Source organism: Macadamia integrifolia, unplaced genomic scaffold, assembly GCF_013358625.1.
Source record: "Macadamia integrifolia cultivar HAES 741 unplaced genomic scaffold, SCU_Mint_v3 scaffold212, whole genome shotgun sequence".
Taxonomy (NCBI): Eukaryota; Viridiplantae; Streptophyta; class Magnoliopsida; order Proteales; family Proteaceae; genus Macadamia; species Macadamia integrifolia.
Window position 1 is genome coordinate 482,913 of NW_024868523.1, and position 16,795 is coordinate 499,707.

At 36.3% G+C, this 16,795-nt stretch overlaps 1 protein-coding gene across 1 annotated transcript; it reads right to left on the reverse strand.

Moving 5' to 3' along the window:
* Positions 1-6,275: 6,275 nt before the first annotated feature.
* LOC122065790 (auxin-responsive protein IAA1-like) lies at positions 6,276-8,323 on the reverse strand. Its single transcript, XM_042629641.1, has 5 exons — positions 8,036-8,323; positions 7,761-7,942; positions 7,552-7,663; positions 6,555-6,616; positions 6,276-6,440 (listed from the first exon to the last, which is right to left on the reverse strand). The coding sequence occupies exons 1-5, from the start codon at positions 8,263-8,265 to the stop codon at positions 6,403-6,405; spliced, it is 624 nt and encodes a 207-aa protein (XP_042485575.1). The 5' UTR covers positions 8,266-8,323; the 3' UTR covers positions 6,276-6,402.
* Between the last annotated feature and the right edge of the window lie 8,472 nt (positions 8,324-16,795).

Below are 16,795 nucleotides of genomic sequence, written 5' to 3' on the forward strand. Positions count from 1 at the left end.
AAAAAAAAAAAAAAAAGAAAAAAAAAAAAAAAAAAAAGAAAAAGAAAAAGGAAAAGGAAACGGAAAAACCAAATGACTTGAGTCTTCTTTGGCCTTCGGATTCTGCAAACCCTTTTGATTACTGAGCACCCAAACCCTTTTTGTGGACACTGCATGATACACTAGCATTCAAATAATAAAATTTTGTGTATGTCATGCCTTTTATATGAATGAATTTCTATCCATCAAATACACATCGGTTCACACTGTCCTGTGTGAGGGAGAACCCCTGAGAAAGAGCTCTAAGTGAAATTTACATCGATCATACGGTCCACCCAACCCCTGCTCAAAAGATCTGATCCCCAACTATCTGTTCGGAACCTTTGATGCATCTCAGTCACCCTACTGGCCTTTCAACTCTGATGCATTCTCTCCCTTTTTTTATCCATCCTATCAAACCAGCGAAAAAAGGGCAGAATGCAAGCAACTATTCAAAGAGCCCTTGAGGTAGTATTAGATTTGATAGTCAGTTCATCTTAAACACAATCCACCAAATCAATAACTCAACACTATCTTCTTCAGCCCTTTTCAGAGAAGGATGCTTCTAGATCACAACAAACATCTTCAACACAGAGAGAATGGAGGATCATAACTATTTTCTTATTATATGAAGTACGACATTTCTGATATAGTTTAATCCAATTGCAATAAACTCGAATATATATATATATATATATATATTTATATATATATATATTTTACATGACCTAAAATCACTTTTACAATATAAGCGTAAAAATATACCATCACTCCCCTTTGCTTATCGTATGTTTATTCAAACTACCTCATCCCGAATTTCCTTTTTATTCCCCCATAAAAGAAAACTTCCACCTCTTTCTAGTTTCTAGCTACTTTGGTATTTTAAAACTTCCATCATTAGGGTTGTAGCAAATGAGTACTTGCTTCTTCCTTTCCTCTTGGAACTAGCATCTTTAGACAAATGTTATAATCTCTCTCTCTCTCTCTCTCTCTCTCTCTCTCTCTCTATAGACAGGAGGAAAGGAAGAAGCAAGTACTATCAAAAGAGTTATAATGTCAGTCATGAACCCTAATTCCTACTTGTTCAGTCCATCTTCTAATGATTCCCTGCAAAAGTTACCGTTGGGAGTATATATATACAGAAAAAAATCGTCTGCAATTCTGATCTCGTACAATTCCGTGCAATACCACCTTCACGCGGTGACACGTGTATTGATACCACTACAATGGCCCAGATCTGATTTAAATGTCTTTTCACTGATTTAATATTTTATTAATTGTATTAGATCTGGACCATTGTATTGGTATCAATACACGTGTCACTGCCTGAAGGTGGTATTGCACGGAATTGTACGAGATAGGAATTGCAGACGATTTCAACCCATATATATACCCAGCACCACCACCCCACCCCACCCAACCCAACCCAACCCAACCCAACCCACCCCACTACTTCTCCCCCAACAGTAGATCGATATTTAACCCAAGAGGCAAGCTCTTGCCTCTCTCTGACCTCCCAATTAACCAACAACAAATTAATAATCTCTCTCTCTCTCTCTCTCTCTCTCTCTAGATCTCTTAGGTATGTTATTTTATTTATGTATTTATTTGTTTATTTATTGACTTTCCATTGATTTGATCCAACAGGACAGAAGAAGAAGAAGATGGATTTGTTTAAGCGGTCACACGTACGTGCAGCGGAGCCAGACGCTTGTTCTCATCAGCCTTTCCTTACAAATCATCCTTGCCGTCTTTGGGCGGCGGCGACAGCGCAGCAAGTCCAAAAGACTCTACTTCATCCCTTGGTCAGCCTACTTGTGGGCTGACTCAGTTGCTATCACGGCCCTTAGCATTATCGCCGCCGACATAATCAACCCATATGATGCTTACAATAAGGGACCAAATTTTGTTGCATTTTGGTCTCCCTTTCTTCTTCTCCATCTTGGTGGTCCTGATGCTATGACTGCACTAAGCTTAGAAGATAATAACCTCTGGTGGAGACACTGTCTTGGGCTCATAATCCACACTGGCATGACTGTGTTTATATTGAATAGCTCATTCACTATAGAATTCTTTCCTCATCCATTTCATCCTAATGATCTCCTCTTGAGTCTATCAATTCCCATATTTCTTGTTGGATTTGTCAAGTATGTGGAGAGGATACTATCTCTCATGTCTGCAAGCTTTCCACAGAGGAGATATTCTGATTTCATGTTTCCTACTATCCATGATTACCAAACTTACCTTGCTCAATGGTCACATAGTCTCTCACTACAAGAACAAAGGTACCAGAGAATAATAATATGTGATGCCCATTACTTGTTTCAAATTTTCAAACGTGTCTTTGTTAATCTTTCCATTTCTCAACCAACCCATGAGTTCCCTGTGTTCATGGTCTTCTTGTTCAAGTTCAAAAAAGGAGATGGGCATGATCAATTGGTCCAAAAAGACATAATAATCACTTACATTCTTTTAGTTGGGGCCCTCCTTTTGGAGATCTACCAAGGTATTCTTCTATTTCGAAAACCTTTATTGTGCTATTGAAAATGAAGTATCATACAATTCGTAGTCTTGTTTATAAGGCTATGCCATCATCTAAGAGTGACCTTTTGCATGAGCCATCCAGATGGTCCAATTCCATGGGACACTGCAATCTATTAAGTGTTTGTCTTCACAGCAGTGATCGATATCATTAAAATGCATAGGTTGCTTTGGATCAGAGATATACTGGAGAAGTTATGGAGGATATCTGTTACTTATAAGAGAATTGACCATGAATTGAAACAAGTAATCTTGAAACATCTCTGGGAAAGAGTAAGTGCTTGTTGGGAAGGAGAGGTAAGGGTGCAAAGAATAAAAAATTTGGTTCATATGGGTATTTCCATGGATGACCTTTTCAGGAGCTTTCTTAATCATTGGGGAGGATGGGTACTTGAAAAGCATAAATGCCAGAAGACATATGGTTGGACCACTACTCTTGAAATCGAATACAGTATTCCTGTGTGGCATATTGCTACAGATATTTGTTATTACTTCCATTTCCACTTCTACTTCCACTTTCAACCAATGTACAATTGATTGTAGTTTAAGCAAGAATGTGTCTGTCTGATTATATGTTTTATCTTCTGGTAATGCACCCAAAAATTGTAACCTCCAAATTAGTCCCGGACAAGCGGTTCAAAGAGGCTCACGAGGCTTTAAGAGAGGCTCTTGTAGGAGATCTCAGACATATCAAAGATGAAGCTGAAGCTTGTGCCAAGTTGTATAAGGATGGCAATGATCATGGGAAAAAGATTGATTGGTGCTGTTATGAGTTAAAGGAGGAGGAGACATTTATTAAATCTGTGATTCAAGCTGCAACTGAGGTGGCCAAATCTTTGATGAGTGAGAGAGCCTTGAAAAAAGATGGAAGATCATAATAGGTATGTGGTTGGAAATGTTGGTATATGTTGCCAACCAGTGTCCAGGAGATAGCCATGCTGCACGACTTACACACGGAGGAGAGCTCATTACTCATGTTTGGCTCTTGATGACACATCTTGGTATTTCAACTCCTTGTGAGTCTGCCACATGAACCAATGGAACCAGAGATTTTTCCTTGTAACAGAAGAGAGTCCTGCTGATTTGTTAAGCTGATGTTGTAGTTATTTGTTGGTTTCTTGGGGTAGTATTTGTTGATGGGTATGCCCCTCTTGTTTGTTTCTCTATCTTTCTGCTTTATATATTATTTTTAAGGTTGTTAATCGGTTCAGTTTGATGTAGATGGTTTGATTCAATTCGGTGCAAGATTTTTTTAGGTAAAATCAAAATCAAATCATTTAATAAACGGTTTCATAAATTAAAACTGAAACCAATTATAAACGATTTCGGTTTAAACATTGTAAATGGTTTTCTTATGTTTTGTAATTTTTTATCCAAACAACTTCTTTACCTTTAAAGAAAAAAAAATTAGTAAAATTGATGTAAATTGTAACATTGAATTGAATTGTTTATTGTGATATACTTTTTTTTAACAATTGTTTAATGTCACCTTAAATTTTTTTATTAGAATGTATGTAAACTTAACATTGAATGACTTAAACTTACTATGTATAAGTTAATCGGTTTGACGGCTTATTTAAACGGTTTACCAATTGTTTAAATTTTAAAACCAAAATTGAATCAGGTTTTTAATTTTAAACCAAAACTGAATCATTTAATAAATGGTTTCACAATTTTGGTGTAAATTGTTCAGTTCAATTTTGGTAAACGGTTTTGATTTCAAATTCACATCCTTAGTCATCTTACTTAATTTCGAGGTTATAATAGTCAATTTAATATAAAGTTTTTAATTTTTTTTTTAAAAAAATTAAAATTTTAATTTATTTATTTTACTCAAACGACTGGATAAATGATAGATTTGAAATTTAAACTTACTTTCTGCAAATAAATCCAAAACCATATTTGTCATATTCTTCATTACCAGAGATTATAGATTTAGCCTCGTGTCACATTAATTCTTAAAATATAATTATCAGGGATTAATTATCACAAGGGGTTGAGCATATTGTTATATGTGATGTTAGCTATGATCCTAATATGGGCTGTGTTGGATGGGCTTCCATTCTAATGAGCAATTCTCAATTTGTTATGGCTTTGATGAACAATGGTTTTGTATGGACCAGAGATACTAGGGCACTATTTGACAACGTTCTGTTTCTACCGTTTCTGCGTTTTCTTGTTCCTAGAAATGAAGAAACAGTCTAAAAAGCATTTGATAAAGTTGTTCCGTTTTACTCGTTTCTAGAAATATAAACCAAAATTTATGCCTATTTACAATTCTAGAAACGACTTTGACGAAACAAGTCCAAGTTGGACTTTGACGTTATTTCTAGAAAAGAATTTGAGAGAAAAAAAGGCTGTTGTGCCCGATAAATCTCTCAACTATTTAAACCTAAAAAGAGACAACATAACCCTCTCTCCCTTTTGGGCATCCGATAATATTATTGGATTTTTAGTGGCATTATGTTTGCTAAAAAACGTTTTGAGAAACAGGTTTATCAAACACTAAAATATTTGTTTTTGTTTTCGGAAACTTAAAAAGTCGTTTCTGCTATTTCTAGACATAGAAACAACAGAAACGTTATCAAACGGTGCCTAGAATTACTTCAAGAACTACAACAAGGAAAGAAACAAGGCTGATCAACTTTGACAGTTTGGATGGATTGTCAGCACAGAGTAGAATGGCTCAATCAAGAAAAAGAGGAAGGGTGGCCATAGAAAGTGTTTAACTTAATACTAGGCATCTTTTCTATTAATCTAGTTTTCTTTTCATCAAGAAGAAACGTGAGGTTTAAAAAGTCTAAACAACTCAATGGATGGGTTGTGGGGTTTGGGTTCAAGACATCAAGCCAGGACGATGGTTCAAGTAAATGGAATCGGCAATGGGATCGGTAATAGGATCGGTCTCTATCATTTTCAATTCCAATTGGGCTAGGATCAGTATAAATGAAATCCTGAATTAAATGGCCGGTTCTATCGATTCTAATCCAAATTAGCTTATTCCATTGATTCTCTGCATTCCTGTCCAAATTGTTCAATTCTGCTGATTTGGACCCCTTCCTCAAACGATGGCCTGGGAACCCATTTGGGCTTTGGGCCAGCTCCACTGGAAAAGAAAGGGAAATCCTTTCCCGTCCGCCGTTCATTGCTTTGGGAGATTTTACTGAATTTTATCTATATCATATTTTTCATATAAATTTCTAGTAAATTATTTGTTCATATTTCGGAATAGCATGGAATTTCCTTAGTTTGTCTCTCTCAAGAGGATGATCTAGAGTTGGAGTAAGTGATTCAAAATGTTGAAAATTTAGAGTAAGTGACAAAGTCGAAGCAAAAGAGGAGAAACTTCATTGGGAAGACATGTATCTGCTTGCGCAGAGAAAAGAGTCATCGTATTAGGTTTGCCCCTTATTTTCTTCGATTGAAAAATGTGATGTCTCTTGAAAGAACATAGTGTGAGCTCATTATTTCCGTGATTAGTTTTCATTCTTTCTCTTTGTTTGTCGGAGGCGCTACCTCTCGGTGGTTTCTTGCTTTGTAACTATTTTTTTACTCTTTCTTTGAGGTTTAAATATATTTTTGTTCACCAAAAAAATTAAAAAATAAAATAAAATAAAATCTTGCTCATGGGATAATCTCTATCTTATTAAACAAATCAAAAGATGATAACTATATCTTAAGATTTGCAAAACTAAAATGCGGAGAACTACAAGAACTGCACCAGTAATTTGAAGTGTATAATTTACGCATAGATAGTCAAAACTTCCCAGGAGGGGCGGTAAGATAAGTGTCTGTACATATGGTGTTGTTATCAATCAAGAAATCCTTCCAAGGGCTCCTTCCTCAGTTTGTGCTTGTGCATTTTGAAGGCGTTCTTGGTGCTGCATCAAACCAAACAATGGAAGGTTTCTGTTCAGATTTCATGAAATATGTCTAATGATGATAAGCTATGGGGGGCAGTGGAGAAAAAAAAAAAAAGTTCCCAAAGATGTTACCTAATCCAATTGCCTCTGAACTTTTCATCAATCTAATCCGTTTGCATGAAGCAACAAACATTCTGTTGTTCACAAAGAAAAAGATGGGTAAGAAGTAAGAACTAATAATAAAATGATACGAATTAGGAGAACTCTACACATGAATCAGCTTATAAGGTGAGAGAATCAAAATCATATCAATTCACATTAATTTCCTTTCGTAGTCAATGTGAGATCAACCCCCTAAAGTTTTAATGGGATATTTTCTTAAACAAAATGTTATTTCCAACATTTCAAATCAAAGAATATGAAGGCGTCTTTAATCAATTCAATACCATGGGAAAATTCACCTCAATAATTTCCTCTATTTTTATATAGCCCATAATTTTGTAATCCAATTTTATTTTAATCAAAAATTTTGAAAAAATAAAATCTTAACTTCATATTGCATTCATGAAATAATTGTGTGGATTCATACATCGAGATTTAAGGAAAATTTTCAGTTTATTTCAACAGATATTCTGAATCTTACGGAAACAGGTTGTAGAAATTAATATAAAAAATAATTCAAAATATCTTTTACCCTTAATAGCGAGAGAAGAGAGGTAGACACAAGGAATGTAGGCCTAGGCCATGCTCCCACACAGGAAACCACTTCATAAAATTGTTAAAGAAAAAGAACTTGTCCGAGAATGTGGCCTCGCCAGCAAACCCTTGAGTCTATACACTTTTACTTTTTGTTTGAGAGAGAGGGAGTGCTGGTGTAGACCATGCCTCGGACCCAAAAAAAAATACTATCCAAAATCGTTAAGAGAAAAGAACTCTGTCTCCAAGCGGTGACCTAGACCTAGGCCAGCATTCTCATCTCTCTTTCTCTCTCCTCCAATGGTGAAAAGACATTTTTATCCTTTTAAGAAATGGAGGACTAATGTAGACTGCACTCCCCAACAGAAAACCATTTCCCGTCAGTTAATTTAGACAATTTCTATACTCTATGAGGGAAGTTCCAAAAATTTACTTCCAAGGAACATCTCCGACCAGCATCCAATCACCATCTTTGTCTTCATAAGTAGGTACATATTCAGCTCCATTAACAGGGTCCATAAGCTTCCTCTCATTTATATAATTACCTGTATGACCAAAAAATTCAGTTAAATTCCCTTTTAATCCTTTCTCATTTTCGAAATATTGTCAAAAGAAAAGAAAAGAAAAGAAAAGAGTACATACAAATGGTGAAGCAGGTGAACATCTTCTCCAAACCGCTCAAGAGCTGTTCATAACTACTGTACAACTCCAAGTCTACCTTCCGTAGATACGGTGCTCCGTCTACGGCCACCTTTACGTATCTACAGCTCTTCAAGACGTTCTTCCTGAATGACCTCACCGGCGGCCACCCAATCACCTGTGCTCTGACAAAATTCAAAATTCAAAATCTCAATCTCTCCGTGACTCTTTAACACACAAATTAAACCCAAAAATTTTGAAATTCTCGGTGATCTTACTTTCCCGCCGGTAGTCTTTTGGCATTGGAGGAGGAATTGGTTTCCAATTTATCTTTACTAGAGCTCCCAAGGTTCAGATCCACGGTTTCAGAGAATGATCGTTTACTGTTACTCTTCGATGGAGTCTCTGCACGAGTTTCTCCCGGTAGAGCTAACGTTAGCTCTGTTTCCTTTAAATTCAGACCGGTAACATATGCCGCCGGCATTGAACTCGCCGTCTCCGGTAACATTTTCTCTGATCCTCTTATCGCGCTTTCTTTTTCTCAATTCTCAATTGCTGTGATGCACTCTGGCAAGAACGCGGCTGTGTTACTCTTTATATGGATTTGAGAATCTGGCCGGGAAGGATTGGTAAATCAACAACTCTTAAGCCGCCACGTGGAAGGAGAAGGAACGGTTGGGATTCGGCTTATGCCCCCCATGGCCCCACCCAGCTCCAATCTTGCGTCTATCATTCAGGACTTTGGCCATTTGATTTTGTTTTTGCTGTCTAAAAAAGCGATAAAAACGGTTTTTTTTTTTTTTTTTTTTTTTTGTGGTAAGAAAAGATTCTTGGAATTGTAAAAAGGTATTTGATATTACAGTTTCTCAAAACGTTTTCAACAATGTAGTCGGGTTTAAGACACGAATAAAAGCACGACGTTGCAGGTATACAGCTCATAAGTGAAGGCATAACATTGGAGTTGCAAGTATGCCTTGTGGAGTTGAGTTTCAAAAGAATGGAAACGATCCAGAATTGTGAGCTTCACACAACTAGGTTGGTGTCGCCATTTCTAGATAAAAAGAAGTTTCAACAATGGGTCGAGATTAGGAACCTAGGATAGATCGAGAGAAGTATTGGGTTATTAACAATTTTTATGTCTCCTATTTGTAAACACAAAAATAAGCATAACTTTCTATTTATATTTTGGAAAACAAGTAAAATCAAATGATTTTTATGATGTTTTTCCGTTTCTGAACACACGAAAACGGATAAACATGTTTTTGAAAACAAAATCAAATGGCCCTCTGCCGATTGAGTCTTAAAATGATACAGAGAAGCAATATGTATAAGTCAATTTGACCCGTCAGATTGGTTTCATGTCAAGATTTTTCATCAAAGAGGACAAGTCAACTTTGCGTAAAAGAAGGGGAGGGATGGAGAATAAGAGCATGTGGGGCCACGGTGTTTTGGGGTGATGAGGTATCACAGGTCAACTTTTGTATGGAGTTCCATGTGCAAGGGATGTGGGGACCTGATGGGATGTCGGGGACGTGTCTGCTTCTTCTAACTTTCCTACATTAAAGAAAAGGAGACTGGAGGGACAATTATGGACACGTGTGGGTCAGAACTGGTTGGCGCACGCGGTTTTCATGAATTAGAAAAGCCGTTGTAATCATTAGTAATGCGAGTCCTGAGACTCATGACCGGCATTTGAGGGTCTTCGGATCTTCGACTCTTTTTAATTTTGGAGTGATGGATTGACGACCTTTATTGAAATGACTTCAACACCCACTGTTTACTTAATGACCACAATGTCCTCCACTTTATTGAAATTACTGCCCTAGCTTTGTCAAAAGGTTCTCATTTAATTATGCAGTGAAGGATGCCCTCAACTCTATTGAAATTACTGCCCGAGCTTTGTCAAAAGGTTCTCATTTAATTATGCAGTGAAGGTTCTGATCCCAACGTTTCCAACTAAAGCTATGTTTGGTTGTTGAGAAATGAAAAAGAAAATCAAGAAAAAAAATTAAATTTAGGATGAAAGAATGACACATAAATTAATTGTATCGTGGTAAAATTAGATGCAATCTATCCATTCCAGTCGCATTTACCGTAAATGTTCACAAGGCTTGTAAAGAAGCAAAAACATCCTCTGTAGTGAGTGCAGTGGTGCAGTGAGCAGTAGATGGTCGAAAGGACCTCGAGGCACGTGCCCAAATGCTCTCAGCCACTCGATACTCACTGCATCGCCACACTTAGTGTAGAGAATAATCACTCTTTAAAGAAGGCAAGGGACTATAGAGGTTGTCGAAGATGTGGAGCTAGATAAAGGCTGATCACAAATTTATTACTTTAATTTAAAGAATTAGATGTGTTCAACTAGGAAATCTGATATGATGCCATTGAGAGTACAAAATTGTTTGAATAAAGAGGTCGAGCATACAAAAGTAAGGGTGCTAATTTAGAACCAAAAATCAAAATAAAAAATTGTCATTTGAAAACTGAATTAGTTTTTTTTTTTTTTCATTCAAGTTCAAGTGCCTATCAACCATTACATAGTAGACCCACAAAGTGGAAAATATAGTATTATGTAGGAATCAATAGAGATACAAGGCCACACTTCTTGGAAAACAAGAAAATTAGTGCAAACCAATGATTGATGCACTTGAGAGGAATCGAACAAGTGATCAAACAAATAAAACGCCAAGGCAAGGCCTAGGAGTACTTATCTCAAAATGTGAAACGTCAATTCAAACTACATTGAATTGAATTTCCTATATTTGAATTGAACCAAATGTATTTTAATCCTTAAATCAACAAGGATGTTAAGTTCTACTCTTTTTTAATATTTGGAAATTTTTGGTGGATTATAAACCTAACAAATAAGTGAATTTTTGCTAATGAAAATTTAAGAAGTTTGCTCAAACACCTAAAATATGGCTCAATTTTAAATATAAATCAGGTCAAAATCAAATAGCAAACTCAATAAAACAAACTGATTGAGCCAGTTCAGCTCTAATTTTTTTATTTAACCTTTTAAATCTTATACTATTTTTCGATTTTTATTTTCACTTGTTATATCTTGAATGGAATCAAAACCGAATCAATTGACATCCTTAAAAAGAAGCTTTTCCTTTGTCTTGGAAATTATGTGTAATTGTAGTTAACAGTTTGTTCAATCATGATTAGGTCCCATGGTCAGATTCGATTTCTAGTTTTAGAATTGCAAATTGCAACAACTGACCCTTATTATTGATTCTACCCTATTGATTAGCATTAGGCCACCATAATAGACCCATTTAGAAGTCTAATTAACATAACAGCACATGGAAAGTATGGTTTGTCCATTTAGTCAAAGAAGGAATCAAATCAAAGCATTATTAGATTTAAACCGGTTCTCTTTTTCCTATGGAAAGCCAATATTAATTTCAAGAAACATAGGCCGCCGCTTCAGCTTTTATTGTCTCTAACTTTATATTTCACACGCAAGCCAAAGGATACTTTACATGACAGTATCTAATTTCCATCGAGAGCCTTAAGATATTTCAAGATTTTTCCTTAATTTGGTTGGGACTTTGGCACATGTAGTGTAATTTTGAGATCTTTGAGATAAATTTTTCTGTTTGAGAACAGTTCTTATGCCACAGATACAAGGAATGTGCAATAACCATCGCGTCCAACTTGGGGGAGGGTATGCCCTATGTATCAGCACAGGGGCCGCTCTCAGGCATAAAACACTTTCCCGGAATCTTTATGCTTGATCATATAGTATTTTCAAATTTAGGTTTATGTCTTGCCCAAAGAATGTATAAGCTACAATATTGAATTTAGAAAGGACAGAAAAGAGTGGGGGTCAAATCCTCTGCGATTGGTAAGTGATAGTGAGCGATAGTGAGGATCCAATGGTTAGGAGGGCCTTGACATACACTCCAGCCGTTCAATACCCACTGCCATTGCCACTGCCACTGCCACTGCCATTGCCGCTAACTGCCTTCCCCATGTTACATGGGTCGTGAGTGGGAACTAAGTTTCCATTTGGGTATGTGTCCTTGGATTGATGTTGCATATTTAGCTCCTGTTGCAGCTGCAACTGTTGTTTCTTGGTCTACCAAATCGGTCAGGAAGTTCTTTGATAGTATGCCCCTGGAATCTCTAGTACTTTCAACTTCATGATTGTATTTTAAGCTGAGCACAACATCCTTATGCACCTATTTCACATGTTAGGTGTAGTTGTGTATTCGGGGCTCCCTATTTAGTGCTATGTATAATTTCTTAGTAACTTCAAGTTTGATTAGGGAAACCACTAAAAATAAACCTATTAATGACGATTACAGATTCGATCAAAAGGAAAAAACTTATAATATCATAGCTGCTCATGGTAGAGAATTTTTGTGTGAAAGAATGGGCCAAAGGGATTATAGAGGATCTAAACCCATTATCAAATGACTTCAACTCATATTAGAATTTGGGTTCCTGTCTTGGCTAGAATGTAAAAGAAAATCTACAACATTGAATGCAGTTAGGAGGGAAAGGAACAGCCTTGGGAAATGGGAAGATTCTTGCCTAAAGAAGATTAGAACTGCATTATTGAACGTAGTAAGAGTGGAAAGGAGAGACCATGGGTTATGAGTGAACAAACTCATAATTAGTTGCCATCAATCCATTTTAACTCCCAATAAACCTATGAACACTAAATAGGAGATGGGCCATGGGAGGGGTAGAGCCATAGATGAATTAAAGTAAGATTTTTTTTTTTTTTGGTAAAAGAATTAAAGTAAGATGCCAAGATACTATTACAATGTATGTCTAATAAATCAAATTTTATATCTACCACTACTAATTCTTCCTTTGCTTCTCATAAATTAGAAAGTAATCTCTCACATTCTGTTAGGGAAAGAAAATAAAAACTCATTATTTATTCTATAACATGACAGATTAATTAGTTGGGAATGAGAATTGCAAGTTCTGAACAAATTATGCGCAAAGGTCTTTTATTCACATGTCAAATTTTAAAAAATGTTAAAGTTATCCAAGTGACAAAGCAATGTATGAGAAAATCTAGGTTTATCAAATTGGTGCACAGGACTCATTACAAAAGGATGTTTGGAGATACATAAGAAGTAGTACGTCAAATGATCGATTCAGTTCAATGCTTATCGGGTTGAATCGATTTTAAACATGTGTCAAATTGAAGCCAAACTCTTACGGTGTTGTTTAGTTTCGATTTAAACGACACACAAACACCAGTGTCCTTAGTTAAGCATAAGGGGTTGTTACCCTAAAAAAAAGTCCCTAGTTATGTATAAGGGGAAATGGGGCATTATCAAAATAAAAAATAAAAATAAAAAGGGGAATAAGGCGCATTTGAGTAAAGTTAAAGTTTAAATTGAATAATCCTTCTAGATAATCAAAATATAATATAAAAATTTAATAATCTTTCTAGATATCAAAATATAATATAAATTTCCGGAGTTTTAAGAAAAAATGTAGTGTCGGGAAAAGCCCCAACTGACGTGACAGAAATTTGTGGCGGACCAAACTGTCAAGGAAATCTAAGGCCGCGTAGGGTGCAACGGATCGGAGGATTTCTGTTTCCCAGAATCCCAGGGATTTCTTTACCCAAAAAGAAAATCCCAGGAATTTTATTGGTATTTGAGAAAGTTTCTACGGACACAAACACCCATCGAGTTCTTTTCTTATACCCAAATTACCCTTTGTACCAGAGAAATGATCTATTTGCGCGTTTATATATGATATGAGCCTTACCCACTGCTTTAGATTGACCGGAGTCAACTTGAAGGTAGGCCAATGTGGATCAATTGGTTCTTCCATCATCAATCGATCTCTAGTAAATATAGACATATGAGGATTAGGAATTCTAGCAAATCAGAACTCTATAAATAAGAAGTTTGGCCACAACAAAGTAAGCTTTCGATTTAATCTCAAATGATCTCTCTCTGTCTTTCTATTCTTTTTTGTCTCTCCCACTTGAATATGTGTTACTAATGATCTTTATTTCTATTTTTGGATTTGAAAGGTGGAATTTTACCTGATGAGAATACGAGATTATCATAATCCCTCTATAAGACAATGCATATGACCCATTCCAGTGCAAGAAAAAACTATGTAGAAGTAACACTAGATACCTGTTCATTTTTTACATGGGTCAACCAGTCTTGAGTATGGTCTAGTTACGCGTATACATGACATGAGCTCCACCCACTTATTAGCATTCCTTTTAGATTGACCGGAGTCAAACTCGAAGTTGAGTCAACTTTGGTCTAAGTAGTTCTTGAATCTCCTACCCACTAAGGGGAAGGGTCCTGAATCAACCATCTCCAGTATGGTCTCGTTACGCGTATGCATGACAGTTCCACTCACTAAAGGGCACTAGGACTGCTTTTAGATTGACCTGGGTCAACTCGTAAGTGGGCCAATCTGGGTCAACTGGTTCTTTGATCAGTCAGTCTGTTACCCTATACGAAACTGTGGGTCATGGGTATTTACGCGTATTCCTGACTAAAAGCACTAGGACTGCTTTTATATTGACCGGAGTCAACCCAAAATTGGATCAATCTTGGTCAAGTAGTTCTTGGATATCAATCGATCTCCTACCCAACGAGGGGGTTGGGGGCGTGGGTGTCATGGGTCAACCGGTGTGATGGGTCAAGTTATGGACCACAGGCAAATTACTCGAGACCTGTGTGGGTTAATTGCAGTTCCTGACTCGACAAGTGGACCAATTGTATTGAGTTCAGCTGGACCACAGAAGCTCTTAAGTCTAAACTCCTAAGAACCCAAGCCAATTACAACACATAAAAACTTTGTTAGAGAACAAAATATCGATAATATTCTAGGGAGAAAGAACCCTAGAATATTATATGAGAGAAAGTTGGAAATCGTATTTTATCAGTTTAGTGTAGGCAACATCAGTGTGCGAGGTCAATGGAAGAATGCATAAGAGAATTTTCAACGCATTGGGTGGGAGTAGCGTAGTCTTTTTACGTCCACGTATATCTGGGCAAAGAAAACACCAGACTTTCCACCAATATCCTATTAATGTTTGAGAAAAATGTACAAATGCAGATTAGATTCCGTATTACAAATTAAGCTTTAAACTAAGTCTCTCTCTATCTGTTTTTAACTTTTATTAATTACTTTGACCCTGAGTAAGTTGATAAACTTTGACTCCGATCGATGCTTCGTGCATGCATTAGTTTCATGCATGCACAAAGACAAGGTTATGCATGTAACGAACATTAATAGATTTAATTTACTTACAGTGACGGGTTTAGCCCATAATTAGAGGTTTCAATGAATCAAGACAAGCTTAAGCACCTAGTTTTGATTTTTTATTGCTCGGAATCATTTGTATGGAGCCACCTGTTTTCATATTATTACCAAACCAATATATGATTTAGTACGTACACCCATTTATTAATATAGGGAATCAATTTGTCTTTCCCCATGTTAGAAGTAATTATAATATCTTTGGACATACATTATCTAAGTTTCATCATTCTTAGATTAATCTATTTCGATGTATAAAAACTCTAATGGTATTGTTTCAACTTGAAATATTTGGTTGGAAGTATTGGGGAATGTGTTAGATAGGGAAAAAAAATTACTTCAACCCAGAATGATTCCAGTCCCAATCTGACATTTTGTTTAAAACAATAAAACTTTCTCACAATTTCATCCTCCCCAAATGGGTAAGATGGGATAGTTCATTACCATATATCTGTGGTAGGGTACATTATGAACCCTAATATTCGTAAATCAGATAAATCAAAAAAAAAAAATTGGATAATTACTATCAATGGCCCATAGGCCATGGCAATCCAAAGGCAGTTGAGGTGGTATCCCAACTCAAGGAACGATGGCCTGGGAAGGGGGAGGGAATGGGTGTAAGGGGAACAAAGAGGGGTGTGGGGAATACAGGATGTTTGACATTTAATTGGGGGGAGAGTCGAATGAGTGATCTCTCCCAAGGACTTATGCCAGTGGACTTTGATTCTCTCCAGTTGTGGGATGCCCAATGCGCATCTAACGAGTGGGAAGATCTAGTGTTGTGCACCCATGTGTTGAGTTGTGTGTTCTGGTCTTCCCAACCATCGGATGTCATACTAAGTGTTCCCAACGGTTGAAGAAGATTCGAATCCTAAGCCACCATTCTGCTATGTACTCTGACAACCACCACTATGCCGAAGGTGCTTACTGCTAATGCATCGCATTCATTTTATATTATTTTGGACTAATACATCAGATGTAGTTTACTTTCTCAGTCAACATGGAAAAAAAAAAAAAACCCATACATTAATTTTATCGAAGAATGTATACCAGGATTTCAAGTATTGGTATCGTATCGGTCATATCATATCGGTATTGACTGAGAATGATCCCCAATCCTTGACCGATCCTGATTGGTTATCCGTATCTTTTCAGGGGTAAGACAATAAAAAAGACGTACTTTTTCTAAAAATAAGGAGCAAAAGTGACTGATACACACTGATCTTCTTCGATACTGATTTGAAGTTGATCACTATCGACAGAGACCAATATCAATACCAATACCGATAACTAAATCCATGATAATTACTGACATTCCAAATTAATCAGTTTTTTTTACAGTGGGTTTTCCTTTTGGTAATAAATAAACTAAGAAAACCATTTTCCAGTTCACCTAGCTAGGCTAGAAAGGATTAATAGGGGCAGGTTATAAATTACCAGAGACTTTTAAGATGCTGATAACTAGTCGATATTGAATTGGTTTAAAAAAAATATTGAGGAAAAAAAGTAGCAAAATCTTCTTGGTAAAATCGTCTGATCCTGTCTAGCATGGATGATCTGTATTAGTATCAGTGGTAACTGATATGGGACCAATACAGCGAATTAAATCCCTGAGACCCATGGTTCCACTTCACTTTAAAAAAAAAAAAATTAATAATCATTAAAAAAAAAAAAAAGAACCTTAGTTTTGTATGATACCTCTTTCAGTAAAAGATGTGACACTGGCTCTTGGGGAACACTAGTATGAGACTACTCAACTTTGAAGG

Excerpts from the sequence above, each read along its gene's own strand:
- LOC122065790 (XM_042629641.1), bottom strand. The coding sequence starts at position 8,265 with ATGTTACCGGAGACGGCGAGTTCAATGCCGGCGGCATATGTTACCGGT. Across the intron at positions 7,943-8,035 it reads AAAAGACTACCGGCGGGAAA|AGCACAGGTGATTGGGTGGC; the intron begins GTAAGATCACCG and ends GAATTTTGTCAG. Across the intron at positions 6,617-7,551 it reads GTCGGAGATGTTCCTTGGAA|AATGTTTGTTGCTTCATGCA; the intron begins GTAAATTTTTGG and ends TGTGAACAACAG.